At 46.5% G+C, this 17,946-nt stretch overlaps 1 protein-coding gene across 1 annotated transcript in view; it reads right to left on the bottom strand.

The window, feature by feature from the left end:
- Window positions 1–12,892: 12,892 nt before the first annotated feature.
- The window catches only part of RAB32 (RAB32, member RAS oncogene family), a 39,943-nt gene continuing 34,889 nt past the window's right edge, over window positions 12,893–17,946 (bottom strand). Inside the window, exons 2-3 of the mRNA XM_075267648.1 lie at window positions 16,817–17,097; window positions 12,893–13,616 (exon numbers count right to left, since the gene is read on the bottom strand). Of these exons, the coding sequence (XP_075123749.1) occupies window positions 13,467–13,616; window positions 16,817–17,097 (431 nt within the window). The 3' untranslated portion in view covers window positions 12,893–13,466. The remainder of the gene's footprint in view (window positions 13,617–16,816; window positions 17,098–17,946) is intronic.

The raw sequence follows: 17,946 nt of genomic DNA, 5'->3' as shown, positions 1-17,946 counted from the left end.
TCCACCATAAGCGTTGCACAATTCTGCTAATACTAGGCTCCCTCCAACATGATTTCCCCCAACTCTGCTGGTTAGAGGCTCCCTCCACCCTGATTTCCACCAACTCTGCTGGTTAGAGGCTCCCTCCACCCTGCTTTCCCACAACTCTGCTGGTTAGAGGCTCCTTCCACCATGAATTTGCCCAAACTGGGCTGTTTAGAGGCTCCCTCCACCATGAATTGGTCCAAACTGGGCTGTTTAGAGGCTCCCTCCACCATGAATTTGCCCAAACTGGGCTGTTTAGAGGCTCCCTCCACCATGAATTGGTCCAAACTGGGTTTTTTAGAGGCTCCCTCCACCATTAATTGGTCCAAACTGGGCTGGTTAGAGGCTCCCTCCACCATGAATTTGCCCAAACTGGGCTGTTTAGAGGCTCCCTCCACCATGAATTTGCCCAAACTGGGCTGGTTAGAGGCTCCCTCCACCATGAATTGGTCCAAACTGGGTTTTTTTAGAGGCTCCCTCCACCATTAATTGGTCCAAACTGGGCTGGTTAGAGGCTCCCTCCACCATGAATTTGCCCAAACTGGGCTGTTTAGAGGCTCCCTCCACCATGAATTTGCCCAAACTGGGCTGGTTAGAGGCTCCCTCCACCATGAATTGGTCCAAACGGGTTTTTAGAGGCTCCCTTCACCATGAATTGGTCCAAACTTGGCTGTTTAGAGGCTCCCTCCACCATGAATTGGTCCAAACTTGGCTGTTTAGAGGCTCCCTCCACCATGAATTGGTCCAAACTGGGTTTTTTAGAGGCTCCCTCCACCATGAATTTGCCCAAACTGGGCTGTTTAGAGGCTCCCTCCACCATGAATTTGCCCAAACTGGGCTGGTTAGAGGCTCCCTCCACCATGAATTGGTCCAAACGGGTTTTTAGAGGCTCCCTTCACCATGAATTGGTCCAAACTTGGCTGGTTAGAGGCTCCCTCCACCATTAATTGGTCCAAACTGGGCTGGTTAGAGGCTCCCTCCACCATGAATTGGTCCAAACTGGGGTTTTTAGAGGCTCCCTCCACCATGAATTGGTCCAAACTTGGCTGTTTAGAGGCTCCCTCCACCATTAATTGGTCCAAACTGGGCTGGTTAGAGGCTCCCTCCACCATGAATTGGTCCAAACTGGGCTGGTTAGAGGCTCCCTCCACCATGAATTGGTCCAAACGGGTTTTTAGAGGCTCCCTTCACCATGAATTGGTCCAAACTTGGCTGTTTAGAGGCTCCCTCCACCATGAATTGGTCCAAACTTGGCTGTTTAGAGGCTCCCTTCACCATGAATTGGTCCAAACTTGGCTGTTTAGAGGCTCCCTCCACCATGAATTGGTCCAAACTTGGCTGTTTAGAGGCTCCCTCCACCATGAATTGGTCCAAACTGGGTTTTTTAGAGGCTCCCTCCACCATGAATTTGCCCAAACTGGGCTGTTTAGAGGCTCCCTCCACCATGAATTTGCCCAAACTGGGCTGGTTAGAGGCTCCCTCCACCATGAATTGGTCCAAACGGGTTTTTAGAGGCTCCCTTCACCATGAATTGGTCCAAACTTGGCTGGTTAGAGGCTCCCTCCACCATTAATTGGTCCAAACTGGGCTGGTTAGAGGCTCCCTCCACCATGAATTGGTCCAAACTGGGGTTTTTAGAGGCTCCCTCCACCATGAATTGGTCCAAACTTGGCTGTTTAGAGGCTCCCTCCACCATTAATTGGTCCAAACTGGGCTGGTTAGAGGCTCCCTCCACCATGAATTGGTCCAAACTGGGCTGGTTAGAGGCTCCCTCCACCATGAATTGGTCCAAACTGGGGTGGTTAGAGGCTCCCTCCACCATTAATTGGTCCAAACTGGGCTGGTTAGAGGCTCCCTCCACCATGAATTGGTCCAAACGGGTTTTTAGAGGCTCCCTTCACCATGAATTGGTCCAAACTTGGCTGTTTAGAGGCTCCCTCCACCATGAATTGGTCCAAACTTGGCTGTTTAGAGGCTCCCTCCACCATGAATTGGTCCAAACTGGGTTTTTTAGAGGCTCCCTCCACCATGAATTTGCCCAAACTGGGCTGTTTAGAGGCTCCCTCCACCATGAATTTGCCCAAACTGGGCTGGTTAGAGGCTCCCTCCACCATGAATTGGTCCAAACTGGGGTTTTTAGAGGCTCCCTCCACCATGAATTGGTCCAAACTTGGCTGTTTAGAGGCTCCCTCCACCATGAATTGGTCCAAACTGGGGTGGTTAGAGGCTCCCTCCACCATTAATTGGTCCAAACTGGGCTGGTTAGAGGCTCCCTCCACCATTAATTGGTCCAAACTGGGCTGGTTAGAGGCTCCCTCCACCATGAATTTGCCCAAACTGGGCTGGTTAGAGGCTCCCTCCACCATGAATTGGTCCAAACTGGGGTGGTTAGAGGCTCCCTCCACCATTAATTGGTCCAAACTGGGCTGGTTAGAGGCTCCCTCCACCATTAATTGGTCCAAACTGGGCTGGTTAGAGGCTCCCTCCACCATTAATTGGTCCAAACTGGGCTGGTTAGAGGCTCCCTCCACCATGAATTTGCCCAAACTGGGCTGTTTAGAGGCTCCCTCCACCATGAATTTGCCCAAACTGGGCTGGTTAGAGGCTCCCTCCACCATGAATTGGTCCAAACTTGGCTGTTTAGAGGCTCCCTCCACCATGAATTGGTCCAAACTTGGCTGTTTAGAGGCTCCCTCCACCATGAATTGGTCCAAACTGGGTTTTTTAGAGGCTCCCTCCACCATGAATTTGCCCAAACTGGGCTGTTTAGAGGCTCCCTCCACCATGAATTTGCCCAAACTGGGCTGGTTAGAGGCTCCCTCCACCATGAATTGGTCCAAACTGGGGTTTTTAGAGGCTCCCTCCACCATGAATTGGTCCAAACTTGGCTGTTTAGAGGCTCCCTCCACCATGAATTGGTCCAAACTGGGGTGGTTAGAGGCTCCCTCCACCATTAATTGGTCCAAACTGGGCTGGTTAGAGGCTCCCTCCACCATTAATTGGTCCAAACTGGGCTGGTTAGAGGCTCCCTCCACCATGAATTTGCCCAAACTGGGCTGGTTAGAGGCTCCCTCCACCATGAATTGGTCCAAACTGGGGTGGTTAGAGGCTCCCTCCACCATTAATTGGTCCAAACTGGGCTGGTTAGAGGCTCCCTCCACCATTAATTGGTCCAAACTGGGCTGGTTAGAGGCTCCCTCCACCATTAATTGGTCCAAACTGGGCTGGTTAGAGGCTCCCTCCACCATGAATTTGCCCAAACTGGGCTGTTTAGAGGCTCCCTCCACCATGAATTTGCCCAAACTGGGCTGGTTAGAGGCTCCCTCCACCATGAATTGGTCCAAACTTGGCTGTTTAGAGGCTCCCTCCACCATGAATTGGTCCAAACTTGGCTGTTTAGAGGCTCCCTCCACCATGAATTGGTCCAAACTTGGCTGTTTAGAGGCTCCCTCCACCATGAATTGGTCCAAACTGGGTTTTTTAGAGGCTCCCTCCACCATGAATTTGCCCAAACTGGGCTGTTTAGAGGCTCCCTCCACCATGAATTTGCCCAAACTGGGCTGGTTAGAGGCTCCCTCCACCATGAATTGGTCCAAACTGGGGTTTTTAGAGGCTCCCTCCACCATGAATTGGTCCAAACTTGGCTGTTTAGAGGCTCCCTCCACCATGAATTGGTCCAAACTGGGGTGGTTAGAGGCTCCCTCCACCATTAATTGGTCCAAACTGGGCTGGTTAGAGGCTCCCTCCACCATTAATTGGTCCAAACTGGGCTGGTTAGAGGCTCCCTCCACCATGAATTTGCCCAAACTGGGCTGTTTAGAGGCTCCCTCCACCATGAATTTGCCCAAACTGGGCTGTTTAGAGGCTCCCTCCACCATGAATTGGTCCAAACTGGGTTTTTTAGAGGCTCCCTCCACCATGAATTGGTCCAAACTGGGCTGGTTAGAGGCTCCCTCCACCATGAATTGGTCCAAACTGGGGTGGTTAGAGGCTCCCTCCACCATTAATTGGTCCAAACTGGGCTGGTTAGAGGCTCCCTCCACCATTAATTGGTCCAAACTGGGCTGGTTAGAGGCTCCCTCCACCATGAATTTGCCCAAACTGGGCTGTTTAGAGGCTCCCTCCACCATGAATTGGTCCAAACTGGGTTTTTTAGAGGCTCCCTCCACCATTAATTGGTCCAAACTGGGCTGGTTAGAGGCTCCCTCCACCATGAATTTGCCCAAACTGGGCTGTTTAGAGGCTCCCTCCACCATGAATTTGCCCAAACTGGGCTGGTTAGAGGCTCCCTCCACCATGAATTGGTCCAAACTGGGTTTTTTAGAGGCTCCCTCCACCATTAATTGGTCCAAACTGGGCTGGTTAGAGGCTCCCTCCACCATGAATTTGCCCAAACTGGGCTGTTTAGAGGCTCCCTCCACCATGAATTTGCCCAAACTGGGCTGGTTAGAGGCTCCCTCCACCATGAATTGGTCCAAACGGGTTTTTAGAGGCTCCCTTCACCATGAATTGGTCCAAACTTGGCTGGTTAGAGGCTCCCTCCACCATTAATTGGTCCAAACTGGGCTGGTTAGAGGCTCCCTCCACCATGAATTGGTCCAAACTGGGGTTTTTAGAGGCTCCCTCCACCATTAATTGGTCCAAACTGGGCTGGTTAGAGGCTCCCTCCACCATTAATTGGTCCAAACTGGGCTGGTTAGAGGCTCCCTCCACCATGAATTGGTCCAAACGGGTTTTTAGAGGCTCCCTTCACCATGAATTGGTCCAAACTTGGCTGTTTAGAGGCTCCCTCCACCATGAATTGGTCCAAACTTGGCTGTTTAGAGGCTCCCTTCACCATGAATTGGTCCAAACTTGGCTGTTTAGAGGCTCCCTCCACCATGAATTGGTCCAAACTTGGCTGTTTAGAGGCTCCCTCCACCATGAATTGGTCCAAACTGGGTTTTTTAGAGGCTCCCTCCACCATGAATTTGCCCAAACTGGGCTGTTTAGAGGCTCCCTCCACCATGAATTTGCCCAAACTGGGCTGGTTAGAGGCTCCCTCCACCATGAATTGGTCCAAACGGGTTTTTAGAGGCTCCCTTCACCATGAATTGGTCCAAACTTGGCTGGTTAGAGGCTCCCTCCACCATTAATTGGTCCAAACTGGGCTGGTTAGAGGCTCCCTCCACCATGAATTGGTCCAAACTGGGCTGGTTAGAGGCTCCCTCCACCATTAATTGGTCCAAACTGGGCTGGTTAGAGGCTCCCTCCACCATGAATTGGTCCAAACGGGTTTTTAGAGGCTCCCTTCACCATGAATTGGTCCAAACTTGGCTGTTTAGAGGCTCCCTCCACCATGAATTGGTCCAAACTTGGCTGTTTAGAGGCTCCCTCCACCATGAATTGGTCCAAACTGGGTTTTTTAGAGGCTCCCTCCACCATGAATTTGCCCAAACTGGGCTGTTTAGAGGCTCCCTCCACCATGAATTTGCCCAAACTGGGCTGGTTAGAGGCTCCCTCCACCATGAATTGGTCCAAACTGGGGTTTTTAGAGGCTCCCTCCACCATGAATTGGTCCAAACTTGGCTGTTTAGAGGCTCCCTCCACCATGAATTGGTCCAAACTGGGGTGGTTAGAGGCTCCCTCCACCATTAATTGGTCCAAACTGGGCTGGTTAGAGGCTCCCTCCACAATTAATTGGTCCAAACTGGGCTGGTTAGAGGCTCCCTCCACCATGAATTTGCCCAAACTGGGCTGGTTAGAGGCTCCCTCCACCATGAATTGGTCCAAACTGGGGTGGTTAGAGGCTCCCTCCACCATTAATTGGTCCAAACTGGGCTGGTTAGAGGCTCCCTCCACCATTAATTGGTCCAAACTGGGCTGGTTAGAGGCTCCCTCCACCATGAATTGGTCCAAACTGGGCTGGTTAGAGGCTCCCTCCACCATGAATTTGCCCAAACTGGGCTGTTTAGAGGCTCCCTCCACCATGAATTTGCCCAAACTGGGCTGGTTAGAGGCTCCCTCCACCATGAATTGGTCCAAACTTGGCTGTTTAGAGGCTCCCTCCACCATGAATTGGTCCAAACTTGGCTGTTTAGAGGCTCCCTCCACCATGAATTGGTCCAAACTTGGCTGTTTAGAGGCTCCCTCCACCATGAATTGGTCCAAACTGGGTTTTTTAGAGGCTCCCTCCACCATGAATTTGCCCAAACTGGGCTGTTTAGAGGCTCCCTCCACCATGAATTTGCCCAAACTGGGCTGGTTAGAGGCTCCCTCCACCATGAATTGGTCCAAACTGGGGTTTTTAGAGGCTCCCTCCACCATGAATTGGTCCAAACTTGGCTGTTTAGAGGCTCCCTCCACCATGAATTGGTCCAAACTGGGGTGGTTAGAGGCTCCCTCCACCATTAATTGGTCCAAACTGGGCTGGTTAGAGGCTCCCTCCACCATTAATTGGTCCAAACTGGGCTGGTTAGAGGCTCCCTCCACCATGAATTTGCCCAAACTGGGCTGTTTAGAGGCTCCCTCCACCATGAATTTGCCCAAACTGGGCTGTTTAGAGGCTCCCTCCACCATGAATTGGTCCAAACTGGGTTTTTTAGAGGCTCCCTCCACCATGAATTGGTCCAAACTGGGCTGGTTAGAGGCTCCCTCCACCATGAATTGGTCCAAACTGGGGTGGTTAGAGGCTCCCTCCACCATTAATTGGTCCAAACTGGGCTGGTTAGAGGCTCCCTCCACCATTAATTGGTCCAAACTGGGCTGGTTAGAGGCTCCCTCCACCATGAATTTGCCCAAACTGGGCTGTTTAGAGGCTCCCTCCACCATGAATTTGCCCAAACTGGGCTGGTTAGAGGCTCCCTCCACCATGAATTGGTCCAAACTGGGGTTTTTAGAGGCTCCCTCCACCATGAATTGGTCCAAACTTGGCTGTTTAGAGGCTCCCTCCACCATGAATTGGTCCAAACTGGGGTGGTTAGAGGCTCCCTCCACCATTAATTGGTCCAAACTGGGCTGGTTAGAGGCTCCCTCCACCATTAATTGGTCCAAACTGGGCTGGTTAGAGGCTCCCTCCACCATGAATTTGCCCAAACTGGGCTGGTTAGAGGCTCCCTCCACCATGAATTGGTCCAAACTGGGGTGGTTAGAGGCTCCCTCCACCATTAATTGGTCCAAACTGGGCTGGTTAGAGGCTCCCTCCACCATTAATTGGTCCAAACTGGGCTGGTTAGAGGCTCCCTCCACCATTAATTGGTCCAAACTGGGCTGGTTAGAGGCTCCCTCCACCATGAATTTGCCCAAACTGGGCTGTTTAGAGGCTCCCTCCACCATGAATTTGCCCAAACTGGGCTGGTTAGAGGCTCCCTCCACCATGAATTGGTCCAAACGGGTTTTTAGAGGCTCCCTTCACCATGAATTGGTCCAAACTTGGCTGTTTAGAGGCTCCCTCCACCATGAATTGGTCCAAACTTGGCTGTTTAGAGGCTCCCTCCACCATGAATTGGTCCAAACTGGGTTTTTTAGAGGCTCCCTCCACCATGAATTTGCCCAAACTGGGCTGTTTAGAGGCTCCCTCCACCATGAATTTGCCCAAACTGGGCTGGTTAGAGGCTCCTTCCACCATGAATTGGTCCAAACTGGGGTTTTTAGAGGCTCCCTCCACCATGAATTGGTCCAAACTTGGCTGTTTAGAGGCTCCCTCCACCATGAATTGGTCCAAACTGGGGTGGTTAGAGGCTCCCTCCACCATTAATTGGTCCAAACTGGGCTGGTTAGAGGCTCCCTCCACCATGAATTGGTCCAAACTGGGGTGGTTAGAGGCTCCCTCCACCATTAATTGGTCCAAACTGGGCTGGTTAGAGGCTCCCTCCACCATGAATTGGTCCAAACTGGGTTTTTTAGAGGCTCCCTCCACCATGAATTGGTCCAAACTGGGCTGGTTAGAGGCTCCCTCCACCATGAATTGGTCCAAACTGGGGTGGTTAGAGGCTCCCTCCACCATTAATTGGTCCAAACTGGGCTGGTTAGAGGCTCCCTCCACCATTAATTGGTCCAAACTGGGCTGGTTAGAGGCTCCCTCCACCATTAATTGGTCCAAACTGGGCTGGTTAGAGGCTCCCTCCACCATGAATTTGCCCAAACTGGGCTGTTTAGAGGCTCCCTCCACCATGAATTTGCCCAAACTGGGCTGGTTAGAGGCTCCCTCCACCATGAATTGGTCCAAACTGGGGTTTTTAGAGGCTCCCTCCACCATGAATTGGTCCAAACTTGGCTGTTTAGAGGCTCCCTCCACCATTAATTGGTCCAAACTGGGCTGGTTAGAGGCTCCCTCCACCATGAATTGGTCCAAACTGGGTTTTTTAGAGGCTCCCTCCACCATGAATTTGCCCAAACTGGGCTGTTTAGAGGCTCCCTCCACCATGAATTGGTCCAAACTGGGGTGGTTAGAGGCTCCCTCCACCATTAATTGGTCCAAACTGGGCTGGTTAGAGGCTCCCTCCACCATTAATTGGTCCAAACTGGGCTGGTTAGAGGCTCCCTCCACCATGAATTTGCCCAAACTGGGCTGGTTAGAGGCTCCCTCCACCATGAATTGGTCCAAACTGGGTTTTTTAGAGGCTCCCTCCACCATGAATTTGCCCAAACTGGGCTGGTTAGAGGCTCCCTCCACCATGAATTGGTCCAAACTGGGGTTTTTAGAGGCTCCCTCCACCATGAATTTGCCCAAACTCTGCTGGTTAGAGGCTCAATCCACCCTGATTTTCAAAACAAATGTTGGTGCCAACCTCAACTTACTACAAGGGCCAAATTCACTGCTGGTGACAAGCTCTCCTCACTGCAAGTGCCAAATACACATGTTTCAAGGTGTTTTCCTACTGTCAGAGAGGTGGTATTGAGTGTGTAAAGTGTGTAGTTGTTAGGCTGTGATGTTGGGGTAATAGAGGGTCTTTGGTGTGTTAGATGCCCCCAGACATGCTTCTCCTGCTGTCCCAGTGTCATTCCAGAGGTGTTGGCATCATTTCCTGGGGTGTCATAGTGGACTTGGTGACCCTCCAGACACGGATTTGGGTTTCCCCCTTAACGAGTATCTGTTCCCCATAGACTATAATGGGGTTCGAAACCCGTTCGAACACACGAACATTGAGCGGCTGTTCGAATCGAATTTCGAACCTCGAACATTTTAGTGTTCGCTCATCTCTAATAATAACCACGTGAATGGATGTAGACATTTTCAAATTCCTGCATATGGTACCTATAAAAGTATTCACCTCCCAGGCATGTTACATAATGTGACATGGGATCCTTGTATCCATCCCCAGACTAGTTGCTAGTCCCTGTTAGATTGTTTGTTGTAATAATGTAAGTGCCGCTAGATCTGCTGGTCTGATCTGTACACAGCTGACAAAGTATTGCTGAGCTGCGCCCAAATACTTGAAACAATGGCAGGTTATTCATTTATTCCTATTCAATGTTTTGATTAGTTTATATTTTTCGATTCAAAGCCATAAAAACAAGTATTCTCGGATGTAAAGTTTTTCAAGTCCCTCTATATTTACAACACAAAGAACAGCTTTTGTCATGTTCTATGTAGTCTTGACAGCGAGCTAAATATCCAAGAGATAATTAATTACAGCATCTTGTAACACTCATATTATAGGGCTGAAAACACAATGCACGCACGCTGCCACATGGGTGGCCTTTGTATTCAGCAACATTATTGAGGACTCAGAAGGAGAAAATTACAGTACAATAACACTCAGGGCTTAAAATATTATTATGACGCCAATAGACTCAAGGGAAGGATCTATTGAAAGGGAAAGGTTTTCAAATTGAATTAATCACTTGTGTATATTCTGCTATGTAAATAGAACTGCATACAAAAAGAAATCACACAGAAGTGACACACTCTGCTATATTGCTATAATAAGGGTGTAAACAACTCCTGAATAATAAGGTAGGTTAGTACCATTCTGTAGAACATTAAGGGTAAGTTAAGACGGAGATTTTTGGTCAGGATTTTGAGGCCGTATCCGCCTCAAAATCCTGACCAAAAAAAGATGGCTCCCATCAAAATCAATGGAAGCTGCTCAGGTCTTTTTTTCCGGGAGCCGTTTCTTCCAGCTCCCGGAAAAAAAGCAGCAAGATGCTCATTCGTCAGGCGGAGTCGCCTCGCGATTCGGCCTGAAGACACTCCCTCCTCCGGACTAGGCCCATTCATTGGGCCTAATCCAGAGCGGAGTGCGGCTGGATGCCGGTGCAGTGCGCTGGCCTTCAGTCGCAGCTACCCGGTTTTTGGTCCAGAATCTGAGGCGGTCTCCGTCTCTCAACTTACACTAAGAGGCCCAAGAAAAGGGGTAATGACAAACAAAACTGCTGCAGCAAAAACACTCAAAGGTCTGGTGGGTTTTGCATATGATTCACCTACAAATTTCTCTGCGGCAATTTTTATACAAATATGCCATTTCAGTGCCCAATACGTTGCACCCAGTTTGTGCTTGAGAACACAGCAAAGTTCACAAGGGAAAGAGCACTGCGCTTTTTAGCTTTTGGAGTAAAGATTTAGAGGGACATGTTTTTGCAGATAATTCACTTCATACAGGAAAGGGGCACAATTCATTTATTGTATTTTTTTTTTCTCTTTTTCTAACTGTTGTATATTGTCCCACTGAGGAACCTGAACCAGCGATTTTCTGATCTCTGGTTCAGTACAATACACTGTAATACACAGGTTTTGCAGTATATAGAGGGAGTCGGCCTATGCAGATTGGGGAAATTTGTATAGCAGAACCTAGTGGATGACCACGGCATCCAAGGCATATCGTCAGCTTCAGCTCACACCCGCTCCTGACTATGGCAGCGAATCTCCGGGAAAGTTTGTTAGTTTAACAAACTTTCCCTGATATGGCCATTATATGATTGGCATCTGAACTAATCAAGTTCCTATAATGCTTCCAGCAACAGCTATTGTGCTGTGGTCACAGTTTTATCGGCACTTGGGGTGACCTGATCCCCAATTTAACAGGGTCTGTATATAAATGTCAGCGCTGCACAAAGCCCAGCAACTGCTGACGTTTATGTGCAGTGGGCACTCAGTAAATGGTTAAACAAGTATTCGGTATTTTAGACCTTTTTTTAATCTCAGAATTTTTTTAAAAAAACTGCATTCACACAAAACTATGACCAGTCGATTTTTTTTTTTTCTGTTTTTGACATATAAGGTTCGTCCGTTTTCTTATGAAATACATTTGGAACTTGACAATGCCAGCAATAACAAGAATGCACAGGAAACAAAACAGGTTCGTCAAATGTTAAATTCATGTTGACCCATTTTTGGAATAAACGCTAGCGTACATATTAATTAGCATATTTAATACCTTGGAGATCTGGTAGCATTACTAATGAAAATTAAACACTGATATCTGTACGAGAAGAATACAAAGTGTATATTGTATAGCTACATAATGTCACTAGATAACTAACTATACCCGCACATGGTAATATACACTCACCGGCCACTTTATTAGGTACACCATGCTAGTAACGGGTTGGACCCCCTTTTGCCTTCAGAACTGCCTCAATTCTTCGTGGCATAGATTCAACAAGGTGCTGGAAGCATTCCTCAGAGATTTTGGTCCATATTGACATGATGGCATCACACAGTTGCCGCAGATTTGTCGGCTGCACATCCATGATGCGAATCTCCCGTTCCACCACATCCCAAAGATGCTCTATTGGATTGAGATCTGGTGACTGTGGAGGCCATTGGAGTACAGTGAACTCATTGTCATGTTCAAGAAACCAGTCTGAGATGATTCCAGCTTTATGACATGGCGCATTATCCTGCTGAAAGTAGCCATCAGATGTTGGGTACATTGTGGTCATAAAGGGATGGACATGGTCAGCAACAATACTCAGGTAGGCTTTGGCGTTGCAACGATGCTCAATTGGTACCAAGGGGCCCAAAGAGTGCCAAGAAAATATTCCCCACACCATGACACCACCACCACCAGCCTGAACCGTTGATACAAGGCAGGATGGATCCATGCTTTCATGTTGTTGACGCCAAATTCTGACCCTACCATCCGAATGTCGCAGCAGAAATCGAGACTCATCAGACCAGGCAACGTTTTTCCAATCTTCAATTGTCCAATTTCGATGAGCTTGTGCAAATTGTAGCCTCAGTTTCCTGTTCTTAGCTGAAAGGAGTGGCACCCGGTGTGGTCTTCTGCTGCTGTAGCCCATCTGCCTCAAAGTTCGACGTACTGTGCGTTCAGAGATGCTCTTCTGGCTACCTTGGTTGTAACGGGTGGCTATTTGAGTCACTGTTGCCTTTCTATCAGCTCGAACCAGTCTGGCCATTCTCCTCTGACCTCTGGCATCAACAACGCATTTCCGCCCACAGAACTGCCGCTCACTGGATGTTTTTTCTTTTTCAGACCATTCTCTGTAAACCCTAGAGATGGTTGTGCGTGAAAATCCCAGTAGATCAGCAGTTTCTGAAATACTCAGACCAGCCCTTCTGGCACCAACAACCATGCCACGTTCAAAGGCACTCAAATCACCTTTCTTCCCCATACTGATGCTCGGTTTGAACTGCAGGAGATTGTCTTGACCATGTCTACATGCCTAAATGCACTGAGTTGCCGCCATGTGATTGGCTGATTAGAAATTAAGTGTTAACGAGCAGTTGGACAGGTGTACCTAATAAAGTGGCCGGTGAGTGTACTTGTAGCTTCATATGTGCAGGTTTATAATGTCATGATTGCCTACACTTTCATCTATTCGTAGACTGTCTTAGCTGTTAAAAAAACATAAGATAACCCAAAACATTTTATCACAAGTGTTTAATAACCAATAGAAACCAGTCAGATATTGTTTCTTAGAAATCTACACAAACAGTACAGGTTACAATGTGCTTCTGCAATACATCATTTCAATACCGATCCACCAGAACATTCCACCATTAAGTTCTCAAACAGGATCGTATAGAATAACATGAATATTCTTCGTGTGGCAAGCTGTACCATTAACAATATAGTGGACTATAAAACAAACAGGAATGGTAAATGGTGCTAAGCAACAATAATGGCAGTAGTTTTCAATCTCAGAGCCCAACCAGGCACAAAATATCTCAGATGACATCTTCAAACATTATATAAAGTCATAGGAACAGGAAACGCAACATTGTTCTTCACAAAGGTAATATAAAACCAACAGGATGTTCCCGGTTTTAAGAAAATGCTTCGCTATAAATGAACAACTACCTGCGTCTCACAGCAACTGACTATAAACTTGACCTTTGCAAGCCACGTTTCTTACCATTTACAATATTGATACATCCTACATAAAGAAGAACAATCCTGTAAACTGTCTCAGAGTACATGAAGTATCGGGAGAAGCAGCATTTTGCAGAAGTCTTATTGTCAGGTTCCAGCTTTCTCCATCACTATTGCTCAGTGTTAACAGCATTGGGATTTGAGTTCTGCTGGCGCGGATTCCTGGTCAAGCTGGACACTGCTGACATCATTTTCCTCCGCTGGAAAGTTCTTGAAGTTTGTAAGGATGTTATCTACCAAGCATCGAGCGGCTTCTTCAATGTTAACGTTATCCTGAAACACAATGTATAATTAATTCATTATTATTGCTGGCAGTCTGTACATATATAAAGCCAAGTAAAAAAGTCTTTGTAACAAATCAAAAAAGTAATTGTTAAAAACATCAAACAGGATATGCCATAATGGTCTGATGTCTCACCCCTGTGAGCCAAACATGACCAGAACAGGATCCACCTCTGAGATTCTCATAGATCTCCAGAATTATCCTTAGTCAGCCCAGCAGCTGCTATCTGCCATATCCAGGTGGGGAGTTCATGGAGATGGCGGCTGGTATATTTCTCGTTCAGTTCAGTTCTAACTCTTGGAGTAATTGTTTGTCAGTTTCCATGACTTCCATGGAAATGCATGAAGAGACATACATTATGTGGTTACCTCTACAAAGACCCTCCATCCAGATACCTTGGTCAGAAGCTACCTACCCAATTGGGATGGGGGAACCTGCATCTGTCCTATGTACATCCTATAAAATGAATAGTCACTGAATTTATCATATGGGACTTGTATTAGAACAGGGCACATGCTGATATCCAACACTAGACAGCATCCAGCTGCTTTTTGAGGTACAGGTTTTATTATTGACTATACTTCTCCCTACTTGATTCCTACTAAAGTTTTAGAAAAATATTTTATGAGCCCAGAAGCAAAGGCAAAAAAGGTAATTCTTTTCAGGTAACCTGTGCAAAAAAACACTCACTGCATTGCTCTACCCAAAGGAACGACTCCAACTAAAGAGCTATGACTAAGGGACCACTCGCCACATCCCGAAACACGTAAACCAATTTGTTTGTCATTATTTCAAACGGGATCCATGTTTGTACGTTTTTAAAGATGTTACAGTAAAAGTTAATTTTTACAAGGCATGCTGGAGAAGGTATTTTTTTCTATCCTTTTCAGGTCCAACATTGAAGTTGAGTTACACAAGGGATTCACCAGGATTCTTGTATGTCAAGGTGACTTCAAAGGGGTTTCCAGAACTTAGATATTGATGACCCATCCATAGAATCGTACCTCAATATCAGATCAGAAGTAGGGGCTGGACTTCTGGCACCAGAGTTAATAGCAAAAATTGTGGTTGTCATAAATGGCACACTTGTACAGTGATTGCCAGATGTGTACAAGGCTTTGTACAGGGTACGGTGGTCATTCCTGGTTACTACAGCTCAGTTCTATTGCCGTTTGAGAAGTCTGGTGTATTGTTTCTTTAAACTGGCTTAAAGGGATTATACCACTAAAATCAAATTTTTTGTTGATCACACGTAGGAATAGCCTTAAGAAAGGCTATTTTTCTCCTACCTTTAGATGTCTTCTCCGGGCCACCGTTTGGTAGAAATCCTGGTTTACGTTGGTATGCAAATGAGCTCTCTTGCAGCACTGGGGGCGTCCCCAATGCTGCGAGAGAACTCTCTAGCGCCGCCTCCATCTTCTTCAGGACGACCTCTCTGTGCGTCTTCTTCCGGCGCTGGGGGTCAAATTTCTAAACCTCGGGCTGAGCCGACTGCACATGCCCATGGCCACAAGAAAAATGGCCGCTTACACAATGAGTAAGCGGCCATTTTCTTGTGGCCTGTGGGCATGCGCAGTCGGCTCTGCCCGAGGCCTAGAAGTTTGAACCCAGCTCTGGAAGAAGACGCGCAGAGAGGCCGTTCCTGAAGAAGTTGGAGGCAGCGCTGGAGAGTTCTCTCACAGCATTACGGACCACTCTCATTGCTGCGAGATAACTCATTTGCATACCGACGCAAACCGGGATTTCCAGCAAACGGCAGCGTGGAGAAGACATTTAAAGGTAGGAGAAGAATAGCCTTTTTTAAGGCTATTCCTACGTGTGATCGACAAAAAAATAAAATTGATTTTAATGGTAGAATCTCTAAAAAAGTTCTTGAGGTGAATAGTTTCCACACAAGGTTGCACCCTTTTCCATAAGGTCATGTTCCACAAGGTGGAAAAGTGTCTAAAACACTTGATAAATTTTGCGAACAGCACTGTTGCTAAGTAAAAACTATTTCCTTAATTATTTTTTTTTTTGCTAACGGATTTGTGTGAGGGCTTATTTTTGTGAGAAGAGCAGAGATTTTTATTAATTCCATTTTGGGGACTGCAACACTTTTTGATCACAGTTTCTTATGTTTTTTTTTTTTATCTGGGTGCCAACAGACAATTGCGGCATAACCAGTTGTATTAATCAGGTCCTTACAGATGTGGCAATATATAATGTGTGTTATGGTTTTTTTGTTTTTTTTAATTAAACATTTTGGGATGTGGGATTAATGTGGAGTTTTATTAATGTTATGGTTTGTGCTGGGTTTTTTTTTCTATATTTTTAAAGTTTTATTTCATTTTGTTTTATACTAATTTTTATCTTCTGATTAGCTTTATACTGCATTTCACTCCCTATGTAGTACATTATACTGCCTGTTGTGTTCTGACAGCCAGATACCATATAAAGGCATTGACCCCTGCAATCTTGTTTGCAATCCCATTTCACCAGGAAGGAGTTCCTTTCCCTAAGGGTTTAAACGTCTGGTGCTGGCAGTTTGTTGACTGTGCAGGTTTCCATCTCTTGAGTACCAGCCGGGCAGCCCTGACCGTGACTAATGTTATTTTACTTGGAAATTGCTAATACATAGTAGTGCACTTTATTTAATGACTAGGTAAGTAATAGACATATTTGGCATCACTAAACACAATAAAACAAACATCTTTATAGTGATCATTACATGTCATAAATTAAAATGGTCCAATAGTTTATTTAACCATGAACAATCTGGGTCTGAAATGATATAGGGATGGGAATATATTTAGCGGTGCTTTTTTATAAAGGCTATGCCCCTTGAAAAGGCCACTCCCATTTTTGCTATTAGCGGTTACTGGCTAATTTGCCAATGGAAATCTTTCCTGATCCCCCGCACATCTTTACATGCAAGCATGTATTCAGGAGAGGAGAATAAGCTGTCTGTGTTCTCATTTAAAAAAAAAAACAAAACACTAAGACTGGAAATGTTGAAATTCGTCATGCCCGAAACTTATTTTAGAGAGTCAGAAGGGCCCCATTGCGCACTACATGGTTGGCCAGTCATACTAAGATCAGTGAGGTATATCTAATGTATAAAAGTCAGTGCTAATGTCAATTAAAAAGAAATCTAGTACTTTATCATCATTTGTTCAAGAAATTCTGATACATTTCTGAAAGGAGTTACCTTTGCAGAGGTTTCAAAGCATGCAACAAAACCATTTTCTTTACAGAAGTGGTCCATCTGAGAGGAGCTCTGCATGACGCTCTCCCTTTTTTGATCACATTTATTGGCAAGAAGAATGGCAGGTATGGGACCACCACCAGGAAGGTGAAGTTTGCTATCCAGGTCGGATTTCCACTTCGTGACGGCTTCAAAGGTGGATCCTCTAGTCACATCAAAAACCACAAAGGCACCCACTGCCTCCTTGTAGTACACTCTTGTCATATTACCAAACCTCTCTTGTCCTATAAAAGAAAAAAAAAAAGTCATTACAAAAATTTGTAGTAATGGAGTGCAATTTGGGGGATAATATGCATAAAGGGAATTCACTGGTGTTTCATATGCCATTATATGCAATGTGCCAATTTTAATTTGAGAACTAGTTAGAGATCACAGGTGGCTTAAAGGGGCTTTCCAGGACTTCGCTCATAAATTACTGACCAGTAGTGATCTGATGCCGATCAACTGTTTGAGAAAGTTGCAGTATTCAGGAGAGCACTGCAGCCTCTTCAGAACTTGCCAAGCACAGCGCTGTAAACTTTTGCAGCAGCTATGCGTGGTATCGCAGCTCATCCCATTCATGTGAATGGAAAGACCAGTGATCAGGCCATGTCACTCCTGAATTTGAAGTCACATGGCCTGTGAAGCCAATTAGCTAATCTATTGTCATTGTCGGGTGTCGGATCCCCACAGATTGTTAATTGATGACCTATCCTAAGCATAGGTCAGCAATTAAAAGGTCTTTTTTTATCCCCTTCTTGCACCATTATGTAAAAATACTTCATAGCAAGTAGCAGATTATACCATCATGACATATTACAGGAGATGAGCTGGCGGCATTAGCAGTGAGTGCCAGTAATATACAGCCGACATTTTGCTGCAACACCTGTGTACTTCCATCATGGGTGTTTTACCCCTTAGATGCCGCAGTCAATAGTGACTGCAGCATCTAAAGGGCTAAGTGGTTGGTGACAGTTAGGGTGCATTCACACTGAGTAAACGCTAGCTTATTCTGAACGTAAAACACGTTCAGAATAAGCGGCGTCTAAAGCAGCTCCATTCATCTCTATGGGAGCCGGCATACGAGCGCTCCC

Source organism: Leptodactylus fuscus, chromosome 3 (genome assembly GCF_031893055.1).
Source record: "Leptodactylus fuscus isolate aLepFus1 chromosome 3, aLepFus1.hap2, whole genome shotgun sequence".
Lineage (NCBI taxonomy): Eukaryota > Metazoa > Chordata > Amphibia > Anura > Leptodactylidae > Leptodactylus > Leptodactylus fuscus.
Note: the sequence above shows the minus strand (reverse complement) of the source record. Positions and strands in the feature narration are given on the sequence as shown.